This window comes from Caenorhabditis remanei, chromosome V (genome assembly GCF_010183535.1).
Source record: "Caenorhabditis remanei strain PX506 chromosome V, whole genome shotgun sequence".
Lineage (NCBI taxonomy): Eukaryota > Metazoa > Nematoda > Chromadorea > Rhabditida > Rhabditidae > Caenorhabditis > Caenorhabditis remanei.
The window spans coordinates 18,990,679-19,014,791 of NC_071332.1; the positions used below are offsets into that span (position 1 = coordinate 18,990,679).

At 38.0% G+C, this 24,113-nt stretch overlaps 5 protein-coding genes across 5 annotated transcripts; 4 read left to right on the forward strand and 1 right to left on the reverse strand.

The window, feature by feature from the left end:
- Positions 1-2,018: 2,018 nt before the first annotated feature.
- Positions 2,019-3,398, reverse strand: GCK72_021185 (uncharacterized protein; the record flags this gene model as incomplete). The annotated part of the gene is made up of 4 exons (XM_053734089.1): positions 2,019-2,186; positions 2,234-2,870; positions 2,921-3,163; positions 3,211-3,398. 4 exons carry the CDS (start codon positions 3,396-3,398, stop codon positions 2,019-2,021), a joined length of 1,236 nt encoding a protein of 411 aa, XP_053583002.1.
- A 12,723-nt stretch (positions 3,399-16,121) lies between these two features.
- Positions 16,122-17,359, forward strand: GCK72_021186 (uncharacterized protein; the record flags this gene model as incomplete). The annotated part of the gene is made up of 3 exons (XM_003090912.2): positions 16,122-16,318; positions 16,362-17,094; positions 17,147-17,359. 3 exons carry the CDS (start codon positions 16,122-16,124, stop codon positions 17,357-17,359), a joined length of 1,143 nt encoding a protein of 380 aa, XP_003090960.2.
- Positions 17,360-18,033: 674 nt separating this feature from the next.
- GCK72_021187 (uncharacterized protein) lies at positions 18,034-19,457 on the forward strand (the record flags this gene model as incomplete). The annotated part of the gene is made up of 3 exons (XM_053734090.1): positions 18,034-18,224; positions 18,267-19,038; positions 19,092-19,457. The coding sequence occupies 3 exons, from the start codon at positions 18,034-18,036 to the stop codon at positions 19,455-19,457; spliced, it is 1,329 nt and encodes a 442-aa protein (XP_053583003.1).
- Positions 19,458-20,409: 952 nt separating this feature from the next.
- GCK72_021188 (uncharacterized protein) lies at positions 20,410-21,302 on the forward strand (the record flags this gene model as incomplete). The annotated part of the gene is made up of 4 exons (XM_053734091.1): positions 20,410-20,604; positions 20,664-20,929; positions 20,979-21,125; positions 21,185-21,302. The coding sequence occupies 4 exons, from the start codon at positions 20,410-20,412 to the stop codon at positions 21,300-21,302; spliced, it is 726 nt and encodes a 241-aa protein (XP_053583004.1).
- A 400-nt stretch (positions 21,303-21,702) lies between these two features.
- GCK72_021189 (uncharacterized protein) lies at positions 21,703-23,860 on the forward strand (the record flags this gene model as incomplete). Its single annotated transcript, XM_053734092.1, has 4 exons — positions 21,703-21,974; positions 22,023-22,109; positions 22,783-23,491; positions 23,618-23,860. 4 exons carry the CDS (start codon positions 21,703-21,705, stop codon positions 23,858-23,860), a joined length of 1,311 nt encoding a protein of 436 aa, XP_053583005.1.
- Positions 23,861-24,113: the final 253 nt, after the last annotated feature.

A 24,113-nucleotide genomic window follows, 5' to 3' on the forward strand; every position in this document is an offset into this window, starting at 1 on the left:
CCATTTTGCACATTTTCATAAATAGTTCCAACGAATACTTGGCAGATGGAATGAGGAATCGATCGGCAAGTTCCAGAAGTTTCTCGGCGTTTTCTTCTGGAAAAATGAGTTTTTTTCCAGTTTAATAAATTTAATTTTGTACCCGTCGGCTTGATCGGATATGGATAAAGAAGACTTAAAGTCGCTGCGAAATCTTCGAAATAGACATCTTTAATTGGGATTTCTTGCATCGATTTTTCCTTGAATTCCCCATCGAAAAGCGTCTTGAAATAGTCGGAATGGAATGACAGAACCTGAAAATAGTATAATGTTTAGGCGCTAAGTTAGTTGGGGGGGGGGGGGGGGGCCACTCAAATTTTCGAAATTTTAGGCAATTTTTTTGACTGAAGGTGTGTGGCTGGAGGCGTGGGAGAGGCACTTTTTGCTACCGAACCTTTCTCTTAGGCTAGTTAGGTTTCTTAGAAATTCGGAAAAAAAAATTGACAAAAACTATTAATTTGTCAATTTTTGTCGTTTTTGTCACTTTTTTCCGAATTTTTAAGAAACCTAAGCCTAAGAGAATGGTGAAAAATGGTCCCCCACAAGAATCACACAGATTTTGTAAACTTTGTTCATCTTTCAGCACACTGATTCGGAGTCCCCACAAAAATTGTTTTTGAGTGCCCCCCCCCCCCCCCCAACTAACTTAGCGCCAATATTTATTTGTTAACTCGAAACAAAACTAACCGCTTTATTAACATGCAACTTCTTTCCCTCAACAATCAGAATTGCATCAGTTTTGTCCGATTTAGCAAATGTCGACTCGTAAATACTCATTACTGGAGTTTCAGACATTTTTCTCTGAAATAATGATTGAATTTTCCAAAAAAAAAGGAGATTGTAGTCGCGTTACAGGTCTCAGAAAGTAATAGAAGCGGATAGAACGCAAAAGAAGCAACAAAAATCAAACAAAAAACTTTCTTTTTTTTCAAAATACAACAAGAAAACCAACAGAAATTAAGAAATTTCATAAACAATTTTAGTTAATCGTAGCCAACAAGAGTAAAATAATAACTCAAAAGGTCTAACTTTGCCTTATCAGATAAAAGATTGTAGACAGCGTGTCTTTTGATTCCTTTGAACTGACTACATGAAGTGAATTGCCTGATTCCATAATACATCAGATCCTGGAGTTTGTATTTGTCACCGATTCGAATCTTGTCCATTTTATCCTTACTGCTTGTTTTCACGTATAGTTCCAATGTATATTTGACTGATGGAATAAGAAATCGATCAGCAATTTCCAGAAGTCGCTCCACGTTTTCATCTGGAAAAATGGGGGTTTTCCAGTTTTGACATCATGATTTTATACCTGTCGGCTTGATTGGAGATGGATAAAGAAGACTCAAAGTCGCTGCGAAATCTTCGAATTTGACATCTCTGATTGGGATTTCTGGCATCGATTTTTCTTTGAATTCTCCATTGAACAGAGTGTTGAAGTAGTCGGAATGGAATGAGAGAACCTGAAAATCGAACTTTTTAAATTTAGATTTTAAATGAAACTAACCGCTTTGCTAAGTAACATGCAATTTCTTTCCCTCAACCACCAGAATTGCATCAGTTTTGTCCGATTTAGCAAATGTTGACTCGTAGATACTCATTGCTGGAGTTTCCGACATTTTTCGCTGAAAAATTATTGAATCCATGTTTTCTGTGAATTCTCCAACTATCAACAAGTGCAAATTTTCGTCAATTAAACACAAATATACTTAAAGCGGATAGAACACATTATATTGATGAATTCAATAACAAATACAAAACAATTTTTTTTCGGTACGAAATTTTCAAAAAAATATGTTTTTCGAAAATTGTTCGAAAAAGTTTTTCGCACAGCCCTGGTTCCGGCGCCGAGTAGGTAATTGCCAACAAGAAATAATAATTTTAAGAAGCGAAGCAAACGCTTTGAGAACATAATGTCAAAGAACAATCGAGTACATTTTATAGCAACAAAATATCAATAAATTAAACATTAGTTACATTTAAATATCAGCAATTTCAATAGAATATGGGGAAAGATAGAATAAAAGATTTGGAAAGAGTTCTGAGAAGCAACCCTGATCAAGACGAAGCGCGTTCATAACAGCTTCCTGATCGTATCTTTTAACTTTTACTCGACAGCTCTCAAAATTGGGCGAATTGGAAAGAGCCTGAAAATCAATAATTTAGAAGTACTTTCAGATTTCATTCAACTGACGTGGGACAGATTCAGTACGTCTTCAATCGACATCGACACAATATTGATATAAAACTCGTCGAAATGGAAGAAGTGCTCGATCGATGTGTGTAGAAGATTCTCGTACGAGAACAACTTAGCTTGTTTCCATTGTTCCGTTCCAATCAATTCATCAATATTCGACAGCTCTCCGTCGTTGTATCCGTACACTATCAATCGTTCGAGTGTTCCAGGTTTCATACATTTTACCACAGTAGTGATATCTTCGTACTTTGGAACAGAAAGGAAAAAGTGTTCCACGTGGATTTTATGGCTCAATGAGGTGAGAAGATCACGAAAGATTGGAAAGCTTTTCTTTGAGATATCATTGCGAATTTCAATTTGAAGAAAGTTCAATTGAAGTTTCGGATTTTTCAGTAACATTTCCAAATAGTTGAATGCGATCTTAGTGTAGTCATCGCTCTCATACTTGCACAAATGTTTAAAATATACTTTAGAAAGATCCACGCCTTTACGATCAGTAAAATATACTAATATTTGATTGTTCAGCTTGAAAGAGACGTGGTTTCCTCCACATTCGACTATGATATGTGTAATTGGTGGTTTCGAGTGTTCGACAATGCTTCGGAGGCTATGTGACACGTTTCGGAGTTGAAAACTGAAAAAATTGATAACTATTTCCATTAATTGGATTTTATAATTGCATACAATGACACCAAATCACATTTCTCCACAATTTCAGTGATCAAATCTTCCGGCAAATTGGAAAATGTAACTTGATTGAATAAGTCACCGTTTTCAAATCTTTTGAACCAATAGTCATGATCTTCTTTATCGATTTTATGGTCTTTGAATGTTTTACACAAGTTATCGATTGATTTTTCTGCAGTTTTTCCATTGATGACATCAGAAAGGATGCATCCACGAATGTCTGGTTTTGGGAGATCATCTCTAAAAGAAAAGTGAAATATCTCACCCCACAAAACAAGTTTTCTTACCTTTCTCTTTTTTTGGAATATTTTTCGAACCAATATTTATATTCTTCATATGAAATCGCTTCTTTTCCCATTGCTTCACTCAGCTTTTCATAGTTTTTATATGAAGTTCCAGCGGATTTCATTTGATAATTGTCATAGAGAATAAGTGCACGAAGATCGATTGGAGAATCCGGAGGCGGTCGATTCATTTTATGAAATGTTCTGTAAAAGATAATCTGTGAAAATCGAACAGTGATGGGCGCGAGTGAAGCTGAGCTTCACTCCAAAATCCACGGAGGGAGGAAAAATGTCTGCGTCTCTCGTTGTCGGCAATGGTGGGGCGCGCTCTCTCGCACTCTCTTCCCCCGCGCTGTGGCCGCTGCCGCCACGGAGGGAGTCACTAATTTCACTCCCCGCCCCCCACCAGGGTTGGGAAATTCCGGGCCGGGCCGACTGAGAAATTTTCCTCGGCCCGGTCGGCCCGGCTCCTGTAGAAATTTGAAATTTTTTGAAAAATCTTGAATTTTTTTTGCAAAAAAGTGTATTTTTCGACTGTGTTTTAGAATATCGGTAAAAACATTAGCGTACGAAAAATTTTGAGAATTTTGACTTTTTTAAATGAAAATTTTGCAGAAATTTGTGAAAAAATGGTGCACATTTTTTGAATCCGGGCCGGGCCGGAAGAATTTTTTGTCAGCCCGGAGTTTCCCAACCCTGCCCCCCACTGAACAGTCGAAAAATGATAACTTTAAAAAGATTTCCGAGAAAAATATTCAAAATTCGCAGCTTCCCGCCATTCGGTGTTTGCGGACTTTGTCGTCGCTTACCGTACTCCAAACAGTTTTTTTAAAAAAGTATTGAGCGATTCCAACGCTTTCGGAATAAGTGAAAATACACAAGTTAATTTAAAAAAACAACAACATTTCATTAAAAACTATTAGTAATCTTAACAGCCGACACAATAAAGAAGAATTCAATAAAAATATTCGAATTTTTGAAATTTTCAAAAAATAAAGTTTTTCGCACAGCCCTGGTTCCAGCGCCGAGTAAGTAATTGCCAACAAGAAATAATAATTTTAAGAAGCGAAGCAAACGCTTTGAGAACATAATGTCAAAGAACAATCGAGTACATTTTATAGCAACAAAATATCATTAAATCAAACATCAGTTACATTCAAATATATTTCAATACAATTTGGGGAAAGATAGAAGACAAGATTTGGATAGAGTTCTGAGCAATTATACTGATCAATGCGCAGCGCTTTCTCGACAGCTTCCTGGTCGTATCTTTTAACATTTACTTGACAGATCTTGAAATCGGGTGAATTGGAGACAGCCTGAAAATCAATAATTTAGAAGTAATTTCACATAGTTGTCAAGGCCCGGGCCGGCCCGGCAAGGCCCGAAGGCCCGGGCCGGGCCGGGCCGGGCCGGGCCGGGCCGGGCCGGGCCGGTAGAAAATTTTCAAGGCCCGGCCCGGCCCGAAGGCCCGGCTTCAAAAAACGACCCTTTTTTTTCCAATTTTTTTTTCCAATTTTTTTCAATTTTTCATCGGAAATGTGACCATTTTTGACTATTTTTCAGAATTTCTTCTAATTCTGACTGATAGTCGAAAATGTGACTTTTTCGCAAAAAAATTCAAAAAAATTCAAAAAATTTGAAAAAATTTGAAAATTTGACTTTCGCGCCAATTTGCCCGGGCCTTCGGGCCGGGCCTTGACAACTATGTAATTTCAGATTTCATTCAACTGACGTGTGACAGATTCATCACGTCTTCAGTCGACAACGACACAATATTGATGTGAAACTCGTTGAAATGGAAGAAGTGCTCGATCGATGTGTGTAGAAGTTGATCGCTCGAAAAGATTTTAGCTTGTTTCCATTGTTCCATCTCGACCAATTCATCAATAGTCGAGAGTTCTCCGCCTTTGCATCCGAACACTATCAATCGTTCGAGTGTTCCAGGTTTCACACATTTCAGCACAGCAATTATATCCTCGTCCTTTTGATCATCAAAGAAAATGTGTTCCACGTGGATTTTATGACTCAATGAGCTGAGAAGATCACGAAACATTTGATTGCTTTTATTATGCGTATCATTGGAAATTCCAACCCGAAAATTGTTCAATTGAAGTTTCGGATTTTTCAGCACCACTTCCAAATAGTTGAATGCCACCTTCGCGTAATCGTCGTCCACAAACTTGTAGAAATGTTCACCAAAATATGAAGAAGGGTTCACGCCGTTAATATCAGTATAACAGACTGTTACTTTACAGTTTAGATCGAAGGTGACGTGGTTTTCTCCAAAACGAACTGCGATAAATGTAAGTGGTGGTTTTGAGTGATCGAGAATGCTTCGGAGGCCACGGGACACTTTTCGGAGTTGAAGACTGAAAAAAATAAGATAATTACTTCATCATTAATTGCAATTTATAATTGCTTACTATGACTTAATATCACATCTCTACACAATTTCAGTTATCACGTCTTCCGGCAAATCGGAGAATGTAATTGGATTGAACAGGTGTCCATTTTCAAATCGTTTGTACCAATAACCATGATCTTCCTCATCAATTTTAGGATGTTTGAATGCATCAAACAAGTCATCAATCGATTTTTCAGCTGGTTTCCCATTGATGCCATCTGATAGAATGCATCCACGAATGTCTGGAATCGGGAGATCATCTCTGAAATTACAGAATTCTAAAATATCATCCACAAAACATGTTTTCTTACCTTTCTTTTTGTTTGGAATACTTTTTGAACCAATATTTATAGTCTTCAAATGAAAACGTTGGTATTCTCATTGCTTCACACAACTTTTCATAATTTTCATATGATTTTTCGGCAGTTTTCCATTGAGAGCTATCATAGAGAATGAGTGCACGAATATCGATTGGAGAATCCTTGAATTTGAATTTGTCGGCATTTCGAATCTTGTCGATTTCATCCATAAAGCACGTTTTCACGAATTGTTCCAATGTATATTTGACTGATGGAATAAGAAATCGATCAGCAATTACTAGAAGTCGCTCCACGTTTTCATCTGGAAAAATGAGTCTTTTTTCAGTTTTGACATCATGATTTTATACCTGTCGGCTTGATTGGAGATGGATAAAGAAGACTCAAAGTCGCTGCGAAATCCTCGAAATTGACATCTTTGATAGGAATTTCTGTCATCGATTTTTCTTTGAAATCTCCATTGAAAAGCGTTTTGAAGTAGTCGGAATGGAATGAGAGAACCTGAAAATCGAACTTTTTAAATTTCCATTTGAAATAGAGCCTACCGTTTTATTAACATGCATTTTCTTTCCCTCCACCACCAGAATTGCATCAGTTTCATCCGAATGAGCGAATAGTGACTCGTAGATACTAATCGATGAAGTTTCCGACATTTTGCGCTGAAAAATGATCGAATTTTCAGGATAAAGTGTTGAATTTAAGCTAAAAATCAAGTTTTAACAGTGAAGAGGTGGAAATTTATAATTTTTGTTAATGGGAACAATCGAAAAATGATGACTTTAAAAAGATTTCCGAGAAAATATTCAAAATTTGCAGCTTCCCGTCATTCGGTGTTTGCGGACTTTGTCGTCGCTTACCGTACTCCAAATAGTTTTTTTTACAAATATTGAGCGATTCCAACGCTTTCGGAATAAGTAAAAATACACAACTTATAATAAAAAAACAAAATTTCATTAAAAACCATTAGTAATCTTAACAGCCGACACAATAAAGAAGAATTCAATAAAAATATTCGAATGAGGAATTGAGAATTTCACTGAAGACGGCAAATAACTTCGGTATACTTCTGGCCGAAGAGCTAGTTGGAGAAATTGGAAGTCCATTGGTAGACGAGATTGAATGTAGCATGATTCGAAATTTGGAGATTTGGAGAGAGCCTGGAAACGGGATTGTTGGAATAGGGGGATTTTGGGGAAAAATTGTAGAAAATTCGGTTCAAAATCATTCAAAAACCGCAAAAATTCCAATTTTCAGCTTTTTCATACTGAATTATAGTCAAAAATTTGACTAAAAATTCAAAAAAATCTGAAAAAATAAGAATTTTGGCGTCGGCTTTGACAACTATGGAAACAGACGGGGAACATTCCGATGGCCTAGGAATCCAAATTCAAAAAATTCGGTCGTAAGTTTTTCGGGCTGAAAATGCTAGTTTTTCTAGTTTCTAGCGGCCAAAAAGTGTCTGAAAGTTTTAAAAAAGCCTTCAAAAATGTAAATTTTGCATAAAATCGGGGCTTTTCGACATTTTCAAAGCAAAAATCATTTTTGCAACCCATCCCATTCTTACAACTGCGCCCCACCGCAAACGAGAGAGTATCGGCGAGAGAGATTTCCAGTTTTTGACCCATTTTTTCTATTTTGTTAACAATTTCCAAAAAAATTCATTAAAAATGCGAGAATTGGTCAAAAACTGTGAAAATCTGTGTCGGCGGTAGAGAAAAACTCTGCGTCTCTCGCCGAAACTCCCTCGTTTGCGTTGGGGCGTAGTTGTAAGAGAGATTATTTTACACTTACATCAACTAACTCCACCACATCATTGACTGAAATCGAGTCAACAGAAATCTCAAATGTCTTAAAATGAAAGAAATGCTGAATCTCTGATTCCATAAGCCTAATTCTCTTGGCCATCCTCAACTGTTCCGCCTGTTTCCACTGCTCCGTCTGAGCCAAGTCTCTAATTATCCAAAGATGATCTCCTCGATCCAAAATCTCAATTCGTCTATCCTCTTCCAGTGACAAATACTTGAGTGCTCCAGGCTTCAAACATTCCAAAATTTGCATCGCATCTATCTCATAATCCACATAAATCGAGCAGTTCTCCACGTGGATTTTGTGACCTAGAGAACGAAGAGCAATGAATAAATCCACCTGATTTTCCATAAGTTCTTGACTGAATCTTGGAAATCCGTAGTGAAATCGATGATTGGCATCTGAAGATGCGCTGATTCGTAGAGAATTCAATTTCAATTTCGAATTTCCCAATGCGAATTTCAAATCGCTGTGACCAGTCCGCGCGTACTCCTCATATGGATATATCAAGATTGGAAAATGAAGATAATTTAAGACGGAATGATTCGAATAGACTAGAATTCGAAAATTGTAATCGAGAATGATGTAGTTGGCACTGCAAGTGACTTGGATGTCAGTGTATGCAGGTTTTGAACGGTCGACGACACTTCGTAGATCACGGGATACTTTTCGGAGGATCAGACTGCAAAAACACGGAGATTTGAAGGGAACTTGGCGCCAAAATTCGAATTTTTAAAAATTTTTTGTATGTTTTTCGCGAAAAAGTCAAATATCCGACTGTCATTCAGAATTAGAAGAAATTCCGAAAAATCATCAACAATTTTTCATATTTTTGATTAAAAGTTGAAAGAAATTTGACAGCCTGGGTGTCAATACAAAAATTTGAAAATTTAATTTTTTTCGAAATTTTTTTGCAAAAGAGTCGAATTTTCGACTAAATTTTTATCAAAAAAGGTCAAAAATCCTATGAAAGCTTGAGTTTTATCGGTATTTAAAACATAGTCGAAAATTTGACTTTTTCGCAGAAAAAATTTCGAAAAAAGGCAATTTTTAGAATAGAAAATGTCAACATTTTTGATGATTTTGCAAAATTTCTTCTAATTCTGAATGATAGTCGACAATTTGACTTTTTCGCAAAAAAAATTCAAAAAAATTGAATATTTGGAGCCAATTATCCTGGTTTGATAAGTATGAAAAATTGTTTTTTTCTTCAATTTTTCTGCAAAATAATCCGCCTTACTTCGTCTTCAAATCACATTTCTCCACTATTTTCGATATCACATCGATCGGCAAATCGGTGAATGTAGGGAATGAAAATCTGAAAAAAAGAACTGAATAATTTCTAATAAAAAATCAATAAAATCTCACCTTTTATCAATAAATCGTTCATACCAACATCCATGCTCTTTTTCATCAATAGAAAATATCTCAATTAACTCATTATACGAATTTTCTACAGATTTTCCATCGATTACATCAGAAAGAACGCAGGTTCGAATATCTGGTGAGAGGAAGTGTCTGGAAACTCAAAATTGAAAAATTTGAAGAAAAAAAATCGATTTATTAGTTCGGCACAGTTTTTACAACTGCGCTCCACCGAAATGCCGTTCAAAAATGTCTCTTTTTCTCTGAGTCTCTCAATCTCGCACATAATTTTCCTCGATTTCGGTAGAGCGCGGTTGTAAGAAGGGTGCCGTGCTGATACCTTCTGTTCAACTCCGAGCCATAGAACTCTCTAAAATATTTGAAAATCCATTTTTGAGAATTATATTCCTTCTCCCATTCCAAATGTAAAATCGGGCGATTTGAGTAAAAATTTTCATTATTTATAACATCAGCAGAAGTCCCAACCACTTCAGAATTATCACTGAAAACTCTTCAATTTTTGTTAATTTACTCTCAAAAATCGATATTTTACCTATTTTTCTGATTAATTTCTTTGGTACAATAATTGAACCAATATTCGTAGTCTTGATAAGAAATTGCTCCTTTTCCCATCACTTCACACAACTTTTTATAATCATTGAATGATTTTTCGACAGTTTTCCATCGAGAAACATTATAGACAATGAGTGTAAGAACATCACCCGCTGGTACGTTGGGAATGTTGGTCATTTTCTGAAAAATTCGGTTTATTTGCTGTGAAAAACCAAAAAAAAGAGCGAAAAATACACAGAAGTTGCACTTACACCAAATCAAAGGTTTTTTTGGTGGAAATTGTGAAAAATAGCTGTAAATTTGCAAAAATTCAATTAAAAATACGTGTTGAAAGAAGAAAAACTAGAAAAAAACTTTGAAAACAACTCAAAATCCGAGTTTTTAAGGGACAGAAATCACTAAAATAATTTGAATTCGTCTGCGCGTCAAATGACGCACATTGTACGCAATACACCCATTCTGCGTACTTTCGCGACTACAGTAGGAAATTAAGAATAAAATGTGCTGGACGGGTGCTGAAATTATGCACGTTGAGACCAAGCTTACCTATGCAGACGCGCTCTATTGCTAAGGGGGGTACACATTGTCGTAGCGGTGAACATTAGACTTACAGCTTGTCGTAGCGGTGAACATTAGAATATTTTATTTTCCGTTTGTTCAATTTTTCTCGTTTTATTTCTCGATTATTGCAAGTATTTTGATGAAATTTCGTTGTTTTTTCGTAAAATAAAAATTATATATGCTAAGATTAATGTTATTATTGCTAAAATTTAATTGATTGTTTTCAGAAAAGTATTATAACGACGGATATCAACGATATTTACAAGTCAATTGATGAACGAGCTGTAAAGGTTATTTTTTCCTGAATATTGTTCTAAAAAGTCACATTCCCGTAGGCAAATAAGAATTTATTTCAGACCGAAAAAGAGGAACAACGGGAAATGGGACGAGACAAAGAAATTGCAATGGATAAGGGCCAATGGAGGGAAGAAAGAAGAAGAAAGGGAAACGAGCAAAAGAGGTTGGTCAGCATGTGGAAAAAACATGGCAGTTGAAAAGAAGAGAGCGAAAAACGAAGTTTACACGTCTCGACTCGTCTCGATCAGTTCTAAAGCGCTGCTTCAACCGATTCACAATTGCGTGTATCCCCTCAATGCACTGTTCGCTGATTCGTGCTAAAGTCTTGTGGGTTTTGACGAAATCAGCAGTGTGTTCGAGGAGTACGTGCAATTTTGGAGTGACATTGAGGTGACCGGCGAACTGTTGGAGATGAGTCCAGATGTTGTCCTGAAAGTTAAGAATTAGGGAAATGCGATTAAGTTATTCCTTACAATAGCAATCTCCATAGACTCAATTTCATCATCGCTCATTTCACGGGACACGCACAGCTTTTGGAACTTTCCCAGGTTTATTAGAAAACCTTTGATGTGAGAGAGTTGGGGAGTTTGTTCTAATATAGAGCAATACTCTTCAACTGCTGCCTCGTCAAGAAGTTTCAGAGTATGGTTTCCGGAAAAATCTTGTTTGTGTGCTGAAATATCAGCACCAAGACTTGTCCAGATTTTTTCCAATCTTTTGCGGGTATCTCCGTTTCCTTTCCACACTTCTAGCCTCTTTTCGTACTTATTGCGAACTTGCTCCGATTGCTCGAAAAGTCTAATTCTTTCTAATTTCAGCATGTCTACAAGTTTCTCGGACGACTCGAGGATCTTCGGTGGAGTGAGGCCAACACAGTCGAAGCATTGGACGAAGGACCCCGGTCGCTGAATTTCCTCGACTTCGTCTATTGTCCACGCGCCGGCGCAAACATAATGGTGAGTTTTTTGGCAACCATTACATTTAACTGTATTGGCATTGAAAAAAGTAGCACAATCCATAGCAGAGTCTTTGTATACACATAATTTGGAAGCACACTCTCCATCATCCAATCCCGAATCATCGATTTTATTAAGAAGAATGTTTTCATAAGATTTGTGAACACATTCCATTGAGTTGAGATGTGTATCACACTCTATGACTCGTTTCTCTGCTCCTTCTACTTCTGCTTTCCCTTCTTTTTTGAGCTTCATAGAAGATTTGGGTAGAGGGGTGGACTCAGCAGCATCTTGGTCGTCGGCCAGTTGCTTAATGATGTTGAATCCATATGTTTGAGCTAGGCCCATAACAATATGGAGACTGGAGGGTACAATTCTTTCTAGGGGGACTCGTTTAAATATGAACGAGGAGCATTCTTTTACACTTTTTCTTGATGTGCCGCTTTTTAAACTGTCCAGGGCGTAACCAATTTCTGTGCGAGGTCTGCAATTTTCTCCTCGCTTATAGTTACTGATTTTTTGTCGCCCCGGACTGTAGCAGTACATGCAACTGCACGTAGCAGATGCACCTTGATGTCCTATCATTTCATATATAAACTTCATGTCCCCCACCAGAAATTGCTGAACTGGAATTCTGACGATTTCGTCACCAATTTTCACCTCAACATCAACCAATTGATTCAGTTCTTCAATTGCTGACCCCAAATATTCCAGTACTTTCTCGGCTGTTTCCTCATCATTATAGATTCCAATAGGAAGGAGATTGTTTGCACTGTTAGGGGTGGAAGTGTTGCCGATGGCAATACACAATTTAACTTCATCACCTCCTTTGTCTCCTAAAAACTAGTTATAGAACAAATACGTAAGTTTTCAGTTACCCAGAATTGCAACCCATATCCCGTCTTTTGTGCTTTCGTCAAATTCCAACTTCTCACTATCGAACATTTGTTGAACTCTGTCGTTCACAGCCTGCTGCACATTGTTTAAATAGGCATATGTCACTTTTTTCACAACTCCGTTCCCATTTGACAATTCCTTTTGTTTGACAGTGAAAAGCTCTTTGGATCCTACTCTTTCCTCAACTTCTTTAATGCTTCTCAATGAGGGGAAAGGGTCATACATATTGAAATTCTTCAGCCACTTCTTCAAACCGCAGAGTTGACTTCTGGTGAAATTCAGGTTATGATACATCTGGAATCCCTCGTAAGCCGTGAATTTGAATTTCTGGAGTTGTTGCTTATCAAGGGAATCACAGACGTGGCGGTAGAAGAATTTTGAGGTTGTCTGACCTAAATAAAAACTGTAACTAAACCGGTTTTGTGTCAGTGAGCACCTGCGATCGTTCCCAGAGCTGTAATTCCCTTTCCAACCCTGTCCGACATTACTGTCGCATTTCGAAGGGAGTCATATTCTTTCACGGGAACCGGTTTGTATCTCTTTTCTTTGTCTTTTCCGGATTTTTCAACCTTTTCTTTGTAATTCTTCAGATGCATCCGATGCTGAACTACTTCCTTTTTCAATCTCTCAACCTCTTTCTCACTTAATTTGTACAACTTCTGAAGATTGGATATCTTCTCATCGCTTATAACCTTCTCGGATTGAGCGATCTGAATGATTCACCTTATTTTCCCTTCAATTTTCTATCTTCAAATTACCCTCAGCTTCATCCTATACTCTTCTCTTTCTTGTACCACCAAATTGATATTGTTCTGATATATCATTTTGGCTTCAGACAGATGACGTTCTGCATCGTCTTTTTCTTTGATCAATTTCTGGATAACTTCTCCGATACTTTGCTCCATCTCAGTTCTGTTGTTAAAAAACTATACTTTCTAGATCAAATTCGGTTTATAATAATTTCTCTGAAGAAGCTTCTACAGATGTTATAGTCTTCCGTTATCAATAACACGTGCGACATAATTTAGATAATTTATTGATATCAATATATTTTTCTGATAAATTTCAATAATCTTCTGATTGTTACAGGCTCGACAACTTCCGCCTCTCTTCTCTTTCGTCTTGACGCTTGGGACACCTCGGGGACGATGGAACGGACACTTCGAATGGATGGAACGGACTCCTACAATTTTTTAGGTCATTTTTCCACCTGAATTGTTTCATTTTTGATCAAGCTTTTCCCGTAGGGCATGTCTCTCTTTTCAGCACTTCTACAACGCTTCCCGTCGACATTCTCTACTAACTTCATGCTGCCTCAAAATGGACGCTCAACGCCCATTTATTTCTTCTTTGCTTGTTAATTCAAAAATAAACGATAGCTTTGTAATTAATTATGTAATTTATTAATTTTATTATTACAATCATACAACTAAAAATTTAAAATCCCGGCCGCTCTGCGTTGTTCCGCTGCTTCTGCGCTGCTTTCGAAACCCGCTGCTTTCTTTATCATGCGATTGATGAGACCTGAAAAATTATTTTTCTTCTTCCATGCCGCTCTACAATAAGAATCTGCGCCTTCCTGCTACTTTCTCACTTACATGCTCTTTCTTCGCTATCCTTGAACTTTCCTTCCCTCTCAACATCTCGATCGCCCTCATTCCTTGTCGCTGCCCCTCCTTCTTCGAACTTGTTGTTAATGTCCAGTCTCATCGTTGGGAAAGCTGAAAAAATTAATTTGCCTACGGTTTAAGTAATTTTTACGGAACAATATGATAAAAAATGAACCTTTTTCCTCTTTGTTACGTTCTCCTAGCTCTGCAATTGCCGCTTTGTCTGAAAATATTCATATTTCAACCACCTGAAATATTAATTTTGCTATTTTTGCCAAAATTTATCTTCTTCCGCGTAAAAATTGCTTGCTAAACTTGGAATTGTGAAAAATCTTCATTTTCGAGTGAAATAATTTAGGAACACGCAGTTTCTCAATAGAGCGCGTCTGCATAGGTAAGCTGGGTCTCAACGTGATTATGTGTTTAGGTAATCAAAGGGGTTTTTAATGATTTAAAATTTATGATAATGCAAACTTCAGACATGGAAATCATGAAAAACCCAGTTAAAGGAAGCGAAATATGAAAAAAGATAAGGAAATAGTAAACATTTTAAAAAGTTATAAAATCATAGCCGCTTAAGGTGAACCATCGTCCCGCTCAAATCCAATTTCCAAAACTTATCAGAATTCGCGATTGGAATTTTGAAGATGCATGATCCGGGTCTTGTTTCCATACCATTCCACAATGGTCTCCCTCCACCTCTGATAGCTTTTATCAATTCATCAGAATCATGGTTTTTAACTGAAAATGATTCAAAAACTGTCGAAGTTTGAAGGATCTGAAATTTCACTTATAAATATGCTAAATGAAAAAGATATTATGACAAACATACTCCAATATATCTGATGGTGGTTTCAGCATTAATAAAACGACCATAATTGACAAGTGTCAATCCACGACAATTGAGAAAGCACTCAATCGGAAAGTTGTCTTCATATTGCACATAAATTTTAAGCATTTTGGCTTCTCGGCATTGAATTATTTGACCCAATCGACTCATTCTTTTTTTTATTTCTTCATCGCTGTCCCACACGTGAATCTCTATTTCTTTAAGAGTTCCAGGCTTCAGATATGGAAGAATCATAGTATCTTCCGTCCCATTTCGAATATAAAATTCTAGTTTTTCCACATGTAATTGATGATTTAATGACACGAAAGCTTGATGAAAATGGGGCATTCTCTCTGACTTAACATAGATGTATAGGGATTTCAACCGCAGTTTTGGGTTACGTAATGAAATTGAGAGATCGCGGATAGCTAGCTCAACACGATCCACATTCTTTACGACTGCAGGGTTACGGTGAGGCTGAATGGAATATCGAAAGACCGAGCAGTCCTTGTCTCCTCGATATTGCACTACATCATTTTCGTACTTTATCTCGACGGGACCATCAAAAGTAGAGTCAAAACGAATTTCGTCGATTTTGTTATACATCGTATCAACGCATGTTTGCAGTCTTGTACACACTTTTCTCACAATTAATCTCTCGATTGGACTCGCTTTCGCAAAGATTGACCAGAGCATCTCCATAGGCAGTTCCAACAACGCAGGCTGTCTTGGATCCACACTGAAAACGTTTTTGTGAGAATCAGTTTGTTAGAATTACTTACCTCCTATCATAATTCACATCTAGTTCTCGGTGAAGAGCTCGATAATACCAAAACTCGTAATCCACATAGTTCATTACATCTTCTCCAAATCTTTTACACAAGTTTTTATAAGCTTCGAACACTGGCACCTTGCCAAGTGCCTCGTAAGTTATGAATCGACGAAGAGCAATCGGGTTTCTGGCAAGTGTCTCTGCCATTGAGTACTACAAGTACTGGAAGTACTGCTCAAGGAGCAGACAGAAACGGAGAGAATATCGATTTGTACTACACACAAGAAGAGGGTGGAGAGTAGAGGAGTTGGAGGAACAAGGCGTCAACTGTTAGGTAATGTGTACATACATATATTCCCAGCAGTCTATTTGTTCTTTTTCTACTTCCCAGTAACCAATCTTACCCTAGAATGTTCTGGACCTCCAACAGCACACCCCTTACTTTACATCATCTTCTGGTGTGTAGCACAAATCGATATTCCCCCTGTTTCTGTTGTCTCCTCCACCCTAACGTTCTGTACCCAATGGCTGAAATTCTCGCCAGAAATCCAATTGCTCTCCGGCGGTTCATAGTTTATGAGGTGCTTGGCAAGGTGCCAGTGTTCGAAGCATACAATAACTTTTGTAAAAGATTTGGAGAGGATGTAATGAACTATGTGGATTATGAGTTTTGGTATTATCGAGCTCTTCATGGAGAACTAGATGTGAATTATGATAAGAGGTAAGTGATTTTATTAAAATGTTTCTCACATAAACGTTTTCAGTGTGACTCCAAGACAGCCTGCGTTGCTGGAATTGCCTATGGAGATGCTCTGGTCAATCTTCGAGAAAGCGAGTCCAATCGAGAGGCTTATCGTGAGAAAGGTGTGTACAAGACTGCAAACATGCATTGATACGATGTACAACAAAATCGACGGAATTCGTTATAACTCTGCTTATGGTCCCGTCGAAATAAAGTACGAAGAGGAAGTAGTGAGATATCAAGGGAACACTGACTGCTCGGTCTATCGACTTTTCCGTCAGCCACTCCATAGACCTGCGGTCGTAAAGAATGTGGATCAAGTTGAGCTAGCTATCCGTGATCTCTCAATTCCATTCCGTAACCCAAACCTTCGATTGAAATCCCTAGACATCCATGTTGATTTCGATAGAATGCCCCGTTTTCAACAAGTTTTCGAGTCATTGAATCATCAATTACACGTGGAAAAACTAACGTTTCGCACTTGGAAAAGGATGGAAGAGACTATGATTCTTCCATTTCTGAAGTCTCGGACTCTTAAAAAAATAACGATTTACATGTGGGAGAGCGATGAACCAATGAGAGAAAAAATGGGTCGATTGGGCCAAATAACTCAATGCCGAGAAGCCGAAATGCTTAAAATCCATGGGAAATATGGAGAAAACTTTCCGATTGATTGCTTTCTCAATTGCCATGGATTGACACTTTCCGACTACCGTAGTTTTATTAGAGCTGAAACCACTATCAAATTTATTGGGGTATGTTTCATAATTTCTATTTCATTTAGAATCTTTTAAAGTCTTATTCCAGGTCCTTCAAACTTCGACAGTTTTGGAATCATTTTTAGTTGAGAAAAAAGATTCTGAAGAATTGCTGAAAGCTATCAGAGATGGAGGCAGACCATTGTGGAATGGTGTGGAAACAAGACTCGGATCTTGCATCTTCAAAATTCCAATCGCGAATTCTGATAAGTTTTGGAAATTGGATTTGAGCGGCAAGATGGTTCACCTCGAGCGACAATGATGTTATATATTTTTTCAGAGTTTCTTTATCACTTTTTGCGTAATTCGTCTCCGTTAATTCTATTTTTCATTATTTACAAGTCTGAAATTTGCATTATTATAAATTTTAAATCATCAAATACCTCTTCGATCACCTGAATATATGTACATGGAAGATCTTAGGCTATAGGGGGACGTGACCGAAATTCAAGAATGCCAACTCACGCGAACAAATTGTCGTAAATTCCTCACTCATAACTTCTAAATTCTAATTATAACCTTTCATGGTTCAAATAACAATCTGATATCACCCTTCCACTTGACTGGATCAGAGCTGCCTCTCGTGAATATGAGAATAACAATTTCCTGACTCTTGCCTCACACCCACGGACACACCCCTTTCCTCTAGCTCCCTGACACCCCTATATATGCCCTCCTTTCTGTGCTTTTTCTTATTTTTCACCCCTTCATCAGCTGCTCGCCCTTCTGCGTGAGTCCTAAATTGTTTCTAATGTTTCTCAAATAAATAAATGATACCGCTGAAGCAAGGCATTTCACAAACATTCCCAGGGAACCCTCTGAATTATTCAGGAACAGATTATTATAAGGACTGTTGGTCTTGCAACAAACGCGTTTACCTCTATTCTACTGTGTAGGCCAGTCATTCTGATCGATTTCGTTCCCCACTTTTTCTCCATGGTTTCCCTCATCCTCAACGACCCAAAATACATTCGAGTCTGTATTTATTACGAAGTCCTTGGCAACATCCCAGTCTGTGAAGCATATAAGAATTTGTGTAAGAGAGTTGGAAATATTGATTATGTGGAGTTTGAATTCTGGTACATGCGTTTCGTAAGAGGAGAAATTGATTTGGATTATGATAGGAGGTAAGTGTGCGTCTTTTTTCTTTAAAATTTCAGAAATTTCAGTCTTGAACCAGCTACCCGTGGACTTTTAAACATGCCTTCCGACATCATGCTGAAAATAATCAATAGTCTGACTGCGATGGAGCGACTTGTCTTCCGAAAGACATCCCGTGACATCCTGTCAATTGTTGACACCTGTAAATTAAACTTCAACGACATCATGGTACTGTTTCGTAAAGATAAAGCTACTCTGAATCTATACGACTCCAATGAGAGACAATATTTCCAATTCCGTGGAGCAACTTGTTCGAATACAAAGATTGAAGAGAGATCCTGTGAAATATCTAATAGATTCGTAGAGAAAACCATGAGGAATGCGAATCCAGTGGACTTGGCGATGAGTACTTTGATGGTGATTTTGAAGAATACAAAAGTCGAGTTGGAGGATCTAAAGATTAAAAACGATTCGAATCGATTTGACGAGTTGGAAGAAATGTTGAATGGGCTAACACATCGACTTCGTGTCAAAAACTTTACAATTTTAACGCAGTATTCAAAGGAGGAGATGATGGTGTTACCGTATTTGAAGCCAGGAACACTTGAATGTCTTTCTATAGAGATGTTAGATCATCATGTTGAATTGTCAGTGGATAAAAGAATTGAGAGAATGAATAAATTGGTGGCGATGGATCAATGGAAAATGGCAAAGTATAGAAATATTAGTACAATGAAGCCAGTTGGGTTTCCGATTAGAAGTCTACTCGACTGTGAGTGGTTTAATCTGAAACTGGACTGTAAAGAATGTGATGCAAACACTGTTGTGGAGATTTTGAAGGTTTGTAGTTTGTAGTCTTCCACATAATATAATCTAGTCTTTGTCTATTTCAGCCCCTTTTCACATCGACTGTTCTCCAGAAATTCCAGCTCTCTACACAGTTCCATATGAATCCAGAAGAAATATTCAGAAAACTGGGACTAAAACAAAGGGATAGTGGAAATGATAAAAGTATCCGCTATATTTCAATCCCGAATTCTGGAGATTATTACGAGTTCAGTGTTGATTTATTCGTTTCGAAGCTTTCCGTTTGTATTCTCAGAAGAACAGCGAGAGATGGAGATAGGATGCAGGAGATTGGAGAAGAGGAGGAGGAATCGGAGGTTGAAAATGAATCGGAGAGTGAATCGGAAAGAGAGAATGAGGAAGAAGAGGCAACAGCGGTTACAGGAGGTGATGATACTGAGAATGAAGATTGATTATTTTGAAATTATGTTTATTGGAACTTGAAAATATAAATGAAAGTATTATTACATGAATATCTAAAGAAATGGTTTGTAAAAGTTTGTCATTTCCAATTTTCACAGGGTACATAGCTGAAACTGACGGCAGTAAGACAAAGTTAATTAGTTGTATTGAAGGTATAACTACTCCTTGATCATTAAAATCTATTATATGGCACCAGTGGACCTTGAAAAATTCCGCAATTCCGACTTCCGTGTGTCGAATTGAGCTGTCGTCAGTACAAACATGTTGTCAACTGTAAATATGGGAGTTTGGTTTACATACCCAATAAAAATTGAAAATAGGTACAGTACCGTGCAGTAAGATATACAATTTGGCCTGTTTCAGTTGAAAATGATAAACTTGGAGAGGGTGACCGGTATCACTGATTGCCCGACTAAGTAAATTAAGTATAAACCATACAGAACAAAAGTAGAGCTTCATTTTCGTAATCGTATGGTTAATACATAATTTACATTGTGGGACAATCAGTGATACCGTAACACCCTCTCAAAGTTTGTCATTTTCAACTGAAACAGGTCAAATAGGACGCGGTACTGTATCTGAGTGGCGTCATACTAGAATTTTTGAAAAACATATTCCAATTGTTTTATTGGATTACAAGACATACATGAAATATAAATATATAAAACGCTTTTTCAAAAGTTTTTTCAGTAAACTCGAGTGGTGTAGCCGGGAGAAAACGCGCCGAAGGCGCGTCAGCCTAAGCTGGTAAAATGTAATTAAAACCGTGACACTACAAAAACTGATCAGTTCAAAATGTTTACTATAAAAACGTGCACGTAAACTTTCCAATTTTTTGTTCCCATTTTTTCTATGAAAGGTCATCTTGATAAGAACCCCTTATAAGGGACACACGGCCACAACAAAATCAATTCAAACCGATTCCACTCTCCTCCACTCAAGATGACAACCAAATCTATCTTGCTCTGTGCGAGTTTACTGGGAATCGCTTTTCTCGTCGTATCGGCTGATGACTCTGAAGAAATCAGAACGCTCACGCAGTTACCGAAAGAAGAGTGCGATAATTTTGTGAAGAATCTCAATGACAAAAAACGTGAAATGATCAAAGAATTGAATCTTGCTGATGGCTATGAATTGGTGAGTTGGAACTCATGAGAACATGACTACCTATTTCATTGAAATATCACAAATTTCAGGCGTGGGATCCGGAAATCGTTAAAAAGATTAGCGAGGAGTTGGCAATAAGCGATGTTATCTTTAACAGCAAAAGTGGAAGCTGGTTTTTAGCAGATACTTTTGACAAGTTAATTCAAGTATCCGCCAAGGAGTTGGCAAGTTGGGATTATGTTGATCCGTCGTCGATGAACAACATTGAAAGCCTTTTATCTCCAATTCATAGAAAAATTGGTTGCGTGGGATTGACAACAAACAACTATAGAATTTATTGTTTCCTAACACCAGGGTTAGTATTGCTCATATTTTTTCTTATATGAAATAATTATTGTTTTTAGGTATCTCATAAAAGATCCCGCGGGTGGTATGCACCATACTTATGTCCAAAGTTACAAAGGAGTTCCCGGTACAAAATGTGCCGATGGTTACGCAAATCATGATGGATTGTGTGCACTGATTGGTTCGTTCACTACGGAGAAACCATTGTAAGCACTGGATAACAATTCGAATTGATTGAACCTTGTAAATTTCCTAATATTTTCAGCACTAAACCTCCTGGAATTGATGTGACCGATGCGACCGATGTGACCTCTGGATCGTCTTCTACTTGTTTCCGCATCGGATTTTTGCTCTTCGTCGTTTCCTACTACTCGTCGTACTGATCACCTGAATTTTTTCGATTTAAGAATAAATATTTGTCTATAACTCAATTTTTTGAAAATTTTCTTCCGACTTCCGCCTTCATAGCAAAACGTTACACTTCCGACTTCCGTTTTGAAAAATTACTCCCGCACAGCTCTGGCCCAGACCAGAATTAAATGGAATTCCGACTTCCGATTTTTGAATAATAATTTTTTTTATTTGGTCTTTTTTATACTTACCGGATATGACATACCCACTCAAGTGGTAGATCAAATACAAAAAACACTCATTGAGGTCTCTAATTTGCATTTCTAGACCTGCAACTATTCGGGTTAGCAGTTTAGGTCAAACCTTTTTGACCTTCATTTTCTTCATTTCCTCTCATTTTCGATCGATCATTTCTCTTTCCATTTTCTCTTTATGCCCGTCCCAACCTCCAGTCATTTCCAGGTCCCACCTCATCATATAATGAATCGACAAGTGGCTCAAAGAGCACATCAATTTCTTCGCAAGAACCGCAACACCGCCAAAATTTTCATATTTTTCGAGGCCGTCAGAGGTGTGCCGCCTCATGAAGCCTACATGAACACGTGCCGAATGTTTGGCTCCTCCGATTACATCACTTATCAGGAATTCGAGTTTTGGTTCATGAGATTCTCGAGTGGGGAGTTTGCAATGGCTTGTGATAGGAGGTGGGTTGATTGGGAGGAGAATACACAATTGAAAATTTGAATTTTTAGTGAGGAGGACCCTAAACATCGAACATTGATGCAGTTGCCGATGGAGATTCTGGATAAGATTGCGAAGGAGTTGGATCTAATGGATAGGTAGGTACTGTAGGGTACTGTATCTTGGGGATGTTTGGGAACCGAGACATTTGGCAACCTTGACATTTTGACACCAAACGTATCGGTTCTTAAACGTCTAAATTTGAGAATTCCCGGAGTCATTTTGCGGCGCAGAGAAAGGGGCGTGTCTCGGCTCCTCCCACTTTTGCAATTCGCCGGACATTCTATAAAAAATATTGCGAAATTGTCTTTTCGACCGAAAAAAAAAAACAAAAAACGACGGGTTTTTTTTATGAAAAAATCGAATTATCTAAACCGTGCCGCACTTTTCGTCAGAGTGTGCGGCAAGTTGCCAGAGTAGGAGGAGTCAATTTTGGCCCGTAACTCGTTTCGAACAGAGTTTTATGAGGTGAAAAATAAACTAAAATGTAGATCTCGGCAAGTTCTATGTCTGTGACATAATACGAGGCAGATGGGAAGTCGGGACGGGATAAAGTGCCAAAAACCTGAAAACGGACAAAAAAGCCATTCTAGTTCCTCCAACAAATAGCCATCCGGTTCATATTATATCAAAAACAGAGAACTTGCCAAAATCTACATTTTGGTATACTTTTCAGCTCATAAAACTCAATTTGAAAAGCGAGTTACGCCCCGGTGAGGTTGACAAGTATGGTTAGACGGTCTTTCATTTTATGACACCTTATCTTTGCAGAATGGTCCTCCAAAAAGTGAATCGATTCTTCCGTCACTTCATTGGCACCTGGAACCCCGGATTCTCCTACATCTCCCTTATAATCGATAAGGACTCCTCCACCCTCTGGCTAGACAACTATCATATACAATACAGAGATGGCCAAGATGGATTCGGAATGGCATCTATGTGTAGAGTGGTGTCGAGTGAAGGGAGACGAGCGAAGAATGTACAAGACTGTAGTCATGTGGAGTTGGCGGTTCGGGATATGTTACGGATAGCCGAGCATCCGAAGACGAAGTTGGAGAAGTTGTTGGTCGACTTTCGAATTTCAAACCGACAATTTGTGAACCGAGGTGTTGAAGCACTGTTCCTCTCTAAAAACTTCAATCAAATCCATACGAAAGCAGTCGAAATTGTGACACATTCTGAAATGGGAGAGATGGCAATTCTTCCCAAATTGAAACCTGAGCCACTCAGTGTCATCACGCTGGATATGAATGGATGTATACGTGATGGACATACAAATGGTGAGGAGCAAGTGGCGAGATTCACGGCAATTAGCGAGTTGGATCAATGCAAACAGGCGGATTTAATTGAGTTGAAAACAGAGAGATTGAAGTCGGAGGATTTTCCGATTGAACGATTTGGGGATTTCAAGGCGGTCTCGTTGCATTTCAAGAATCCGAACAATCCATTCCAGATTTCCGACTTTTTGAGATGGAGAAGGGTGAGTAGGGTCGCGGAAACGCGCTCCTCGTTGTGGACCTTAGGCCTTGTACTACTGCTCTCCTTCAAGGTCGTTAGGAATCTGGTTTCAAAACGTCCTGGTTTTGAAATATCTCGGTTTTTCCAGATTCTCCTCCTCCCAACAACCAAATTACCGTGGTTCGAAGTGAAGTCATCCGGTAATATCTCTCGGAATACGTTCGTCAGAAAACTTGGAAAAAGTGCTATTGAAGTAGAGGGTCGAGAGGGCGTCCGACATTGCAAGATTCCAAAAACCAACGATTATCTGGAAGTAGATTTCAGTCGTTTCGGGTGCAGAAATGCTCGAATTGTTATGACGAAGAAGAGTTATGATGATGTGAGTAATTAGAAGTAATATTGACTATTTTGAATAGTATTTTTGATTTTATTCGGATAAATTTCATTGAATTTTACTATTTTGAGTTGCATACCTCGTAAACTTTTGTTGATAGTAAAAGTCGGAAACGGAATTCCTACTTTTTTTGCTTCTGACTTCCGACTTAGCAAAGTATATAGCAAAGTACCCCACAGCAGAGTTACTGTAACTACAGAAGACGCCGGAAATGTTTACAATCGCTCCAGTTTTGAACGCAAACGTACAG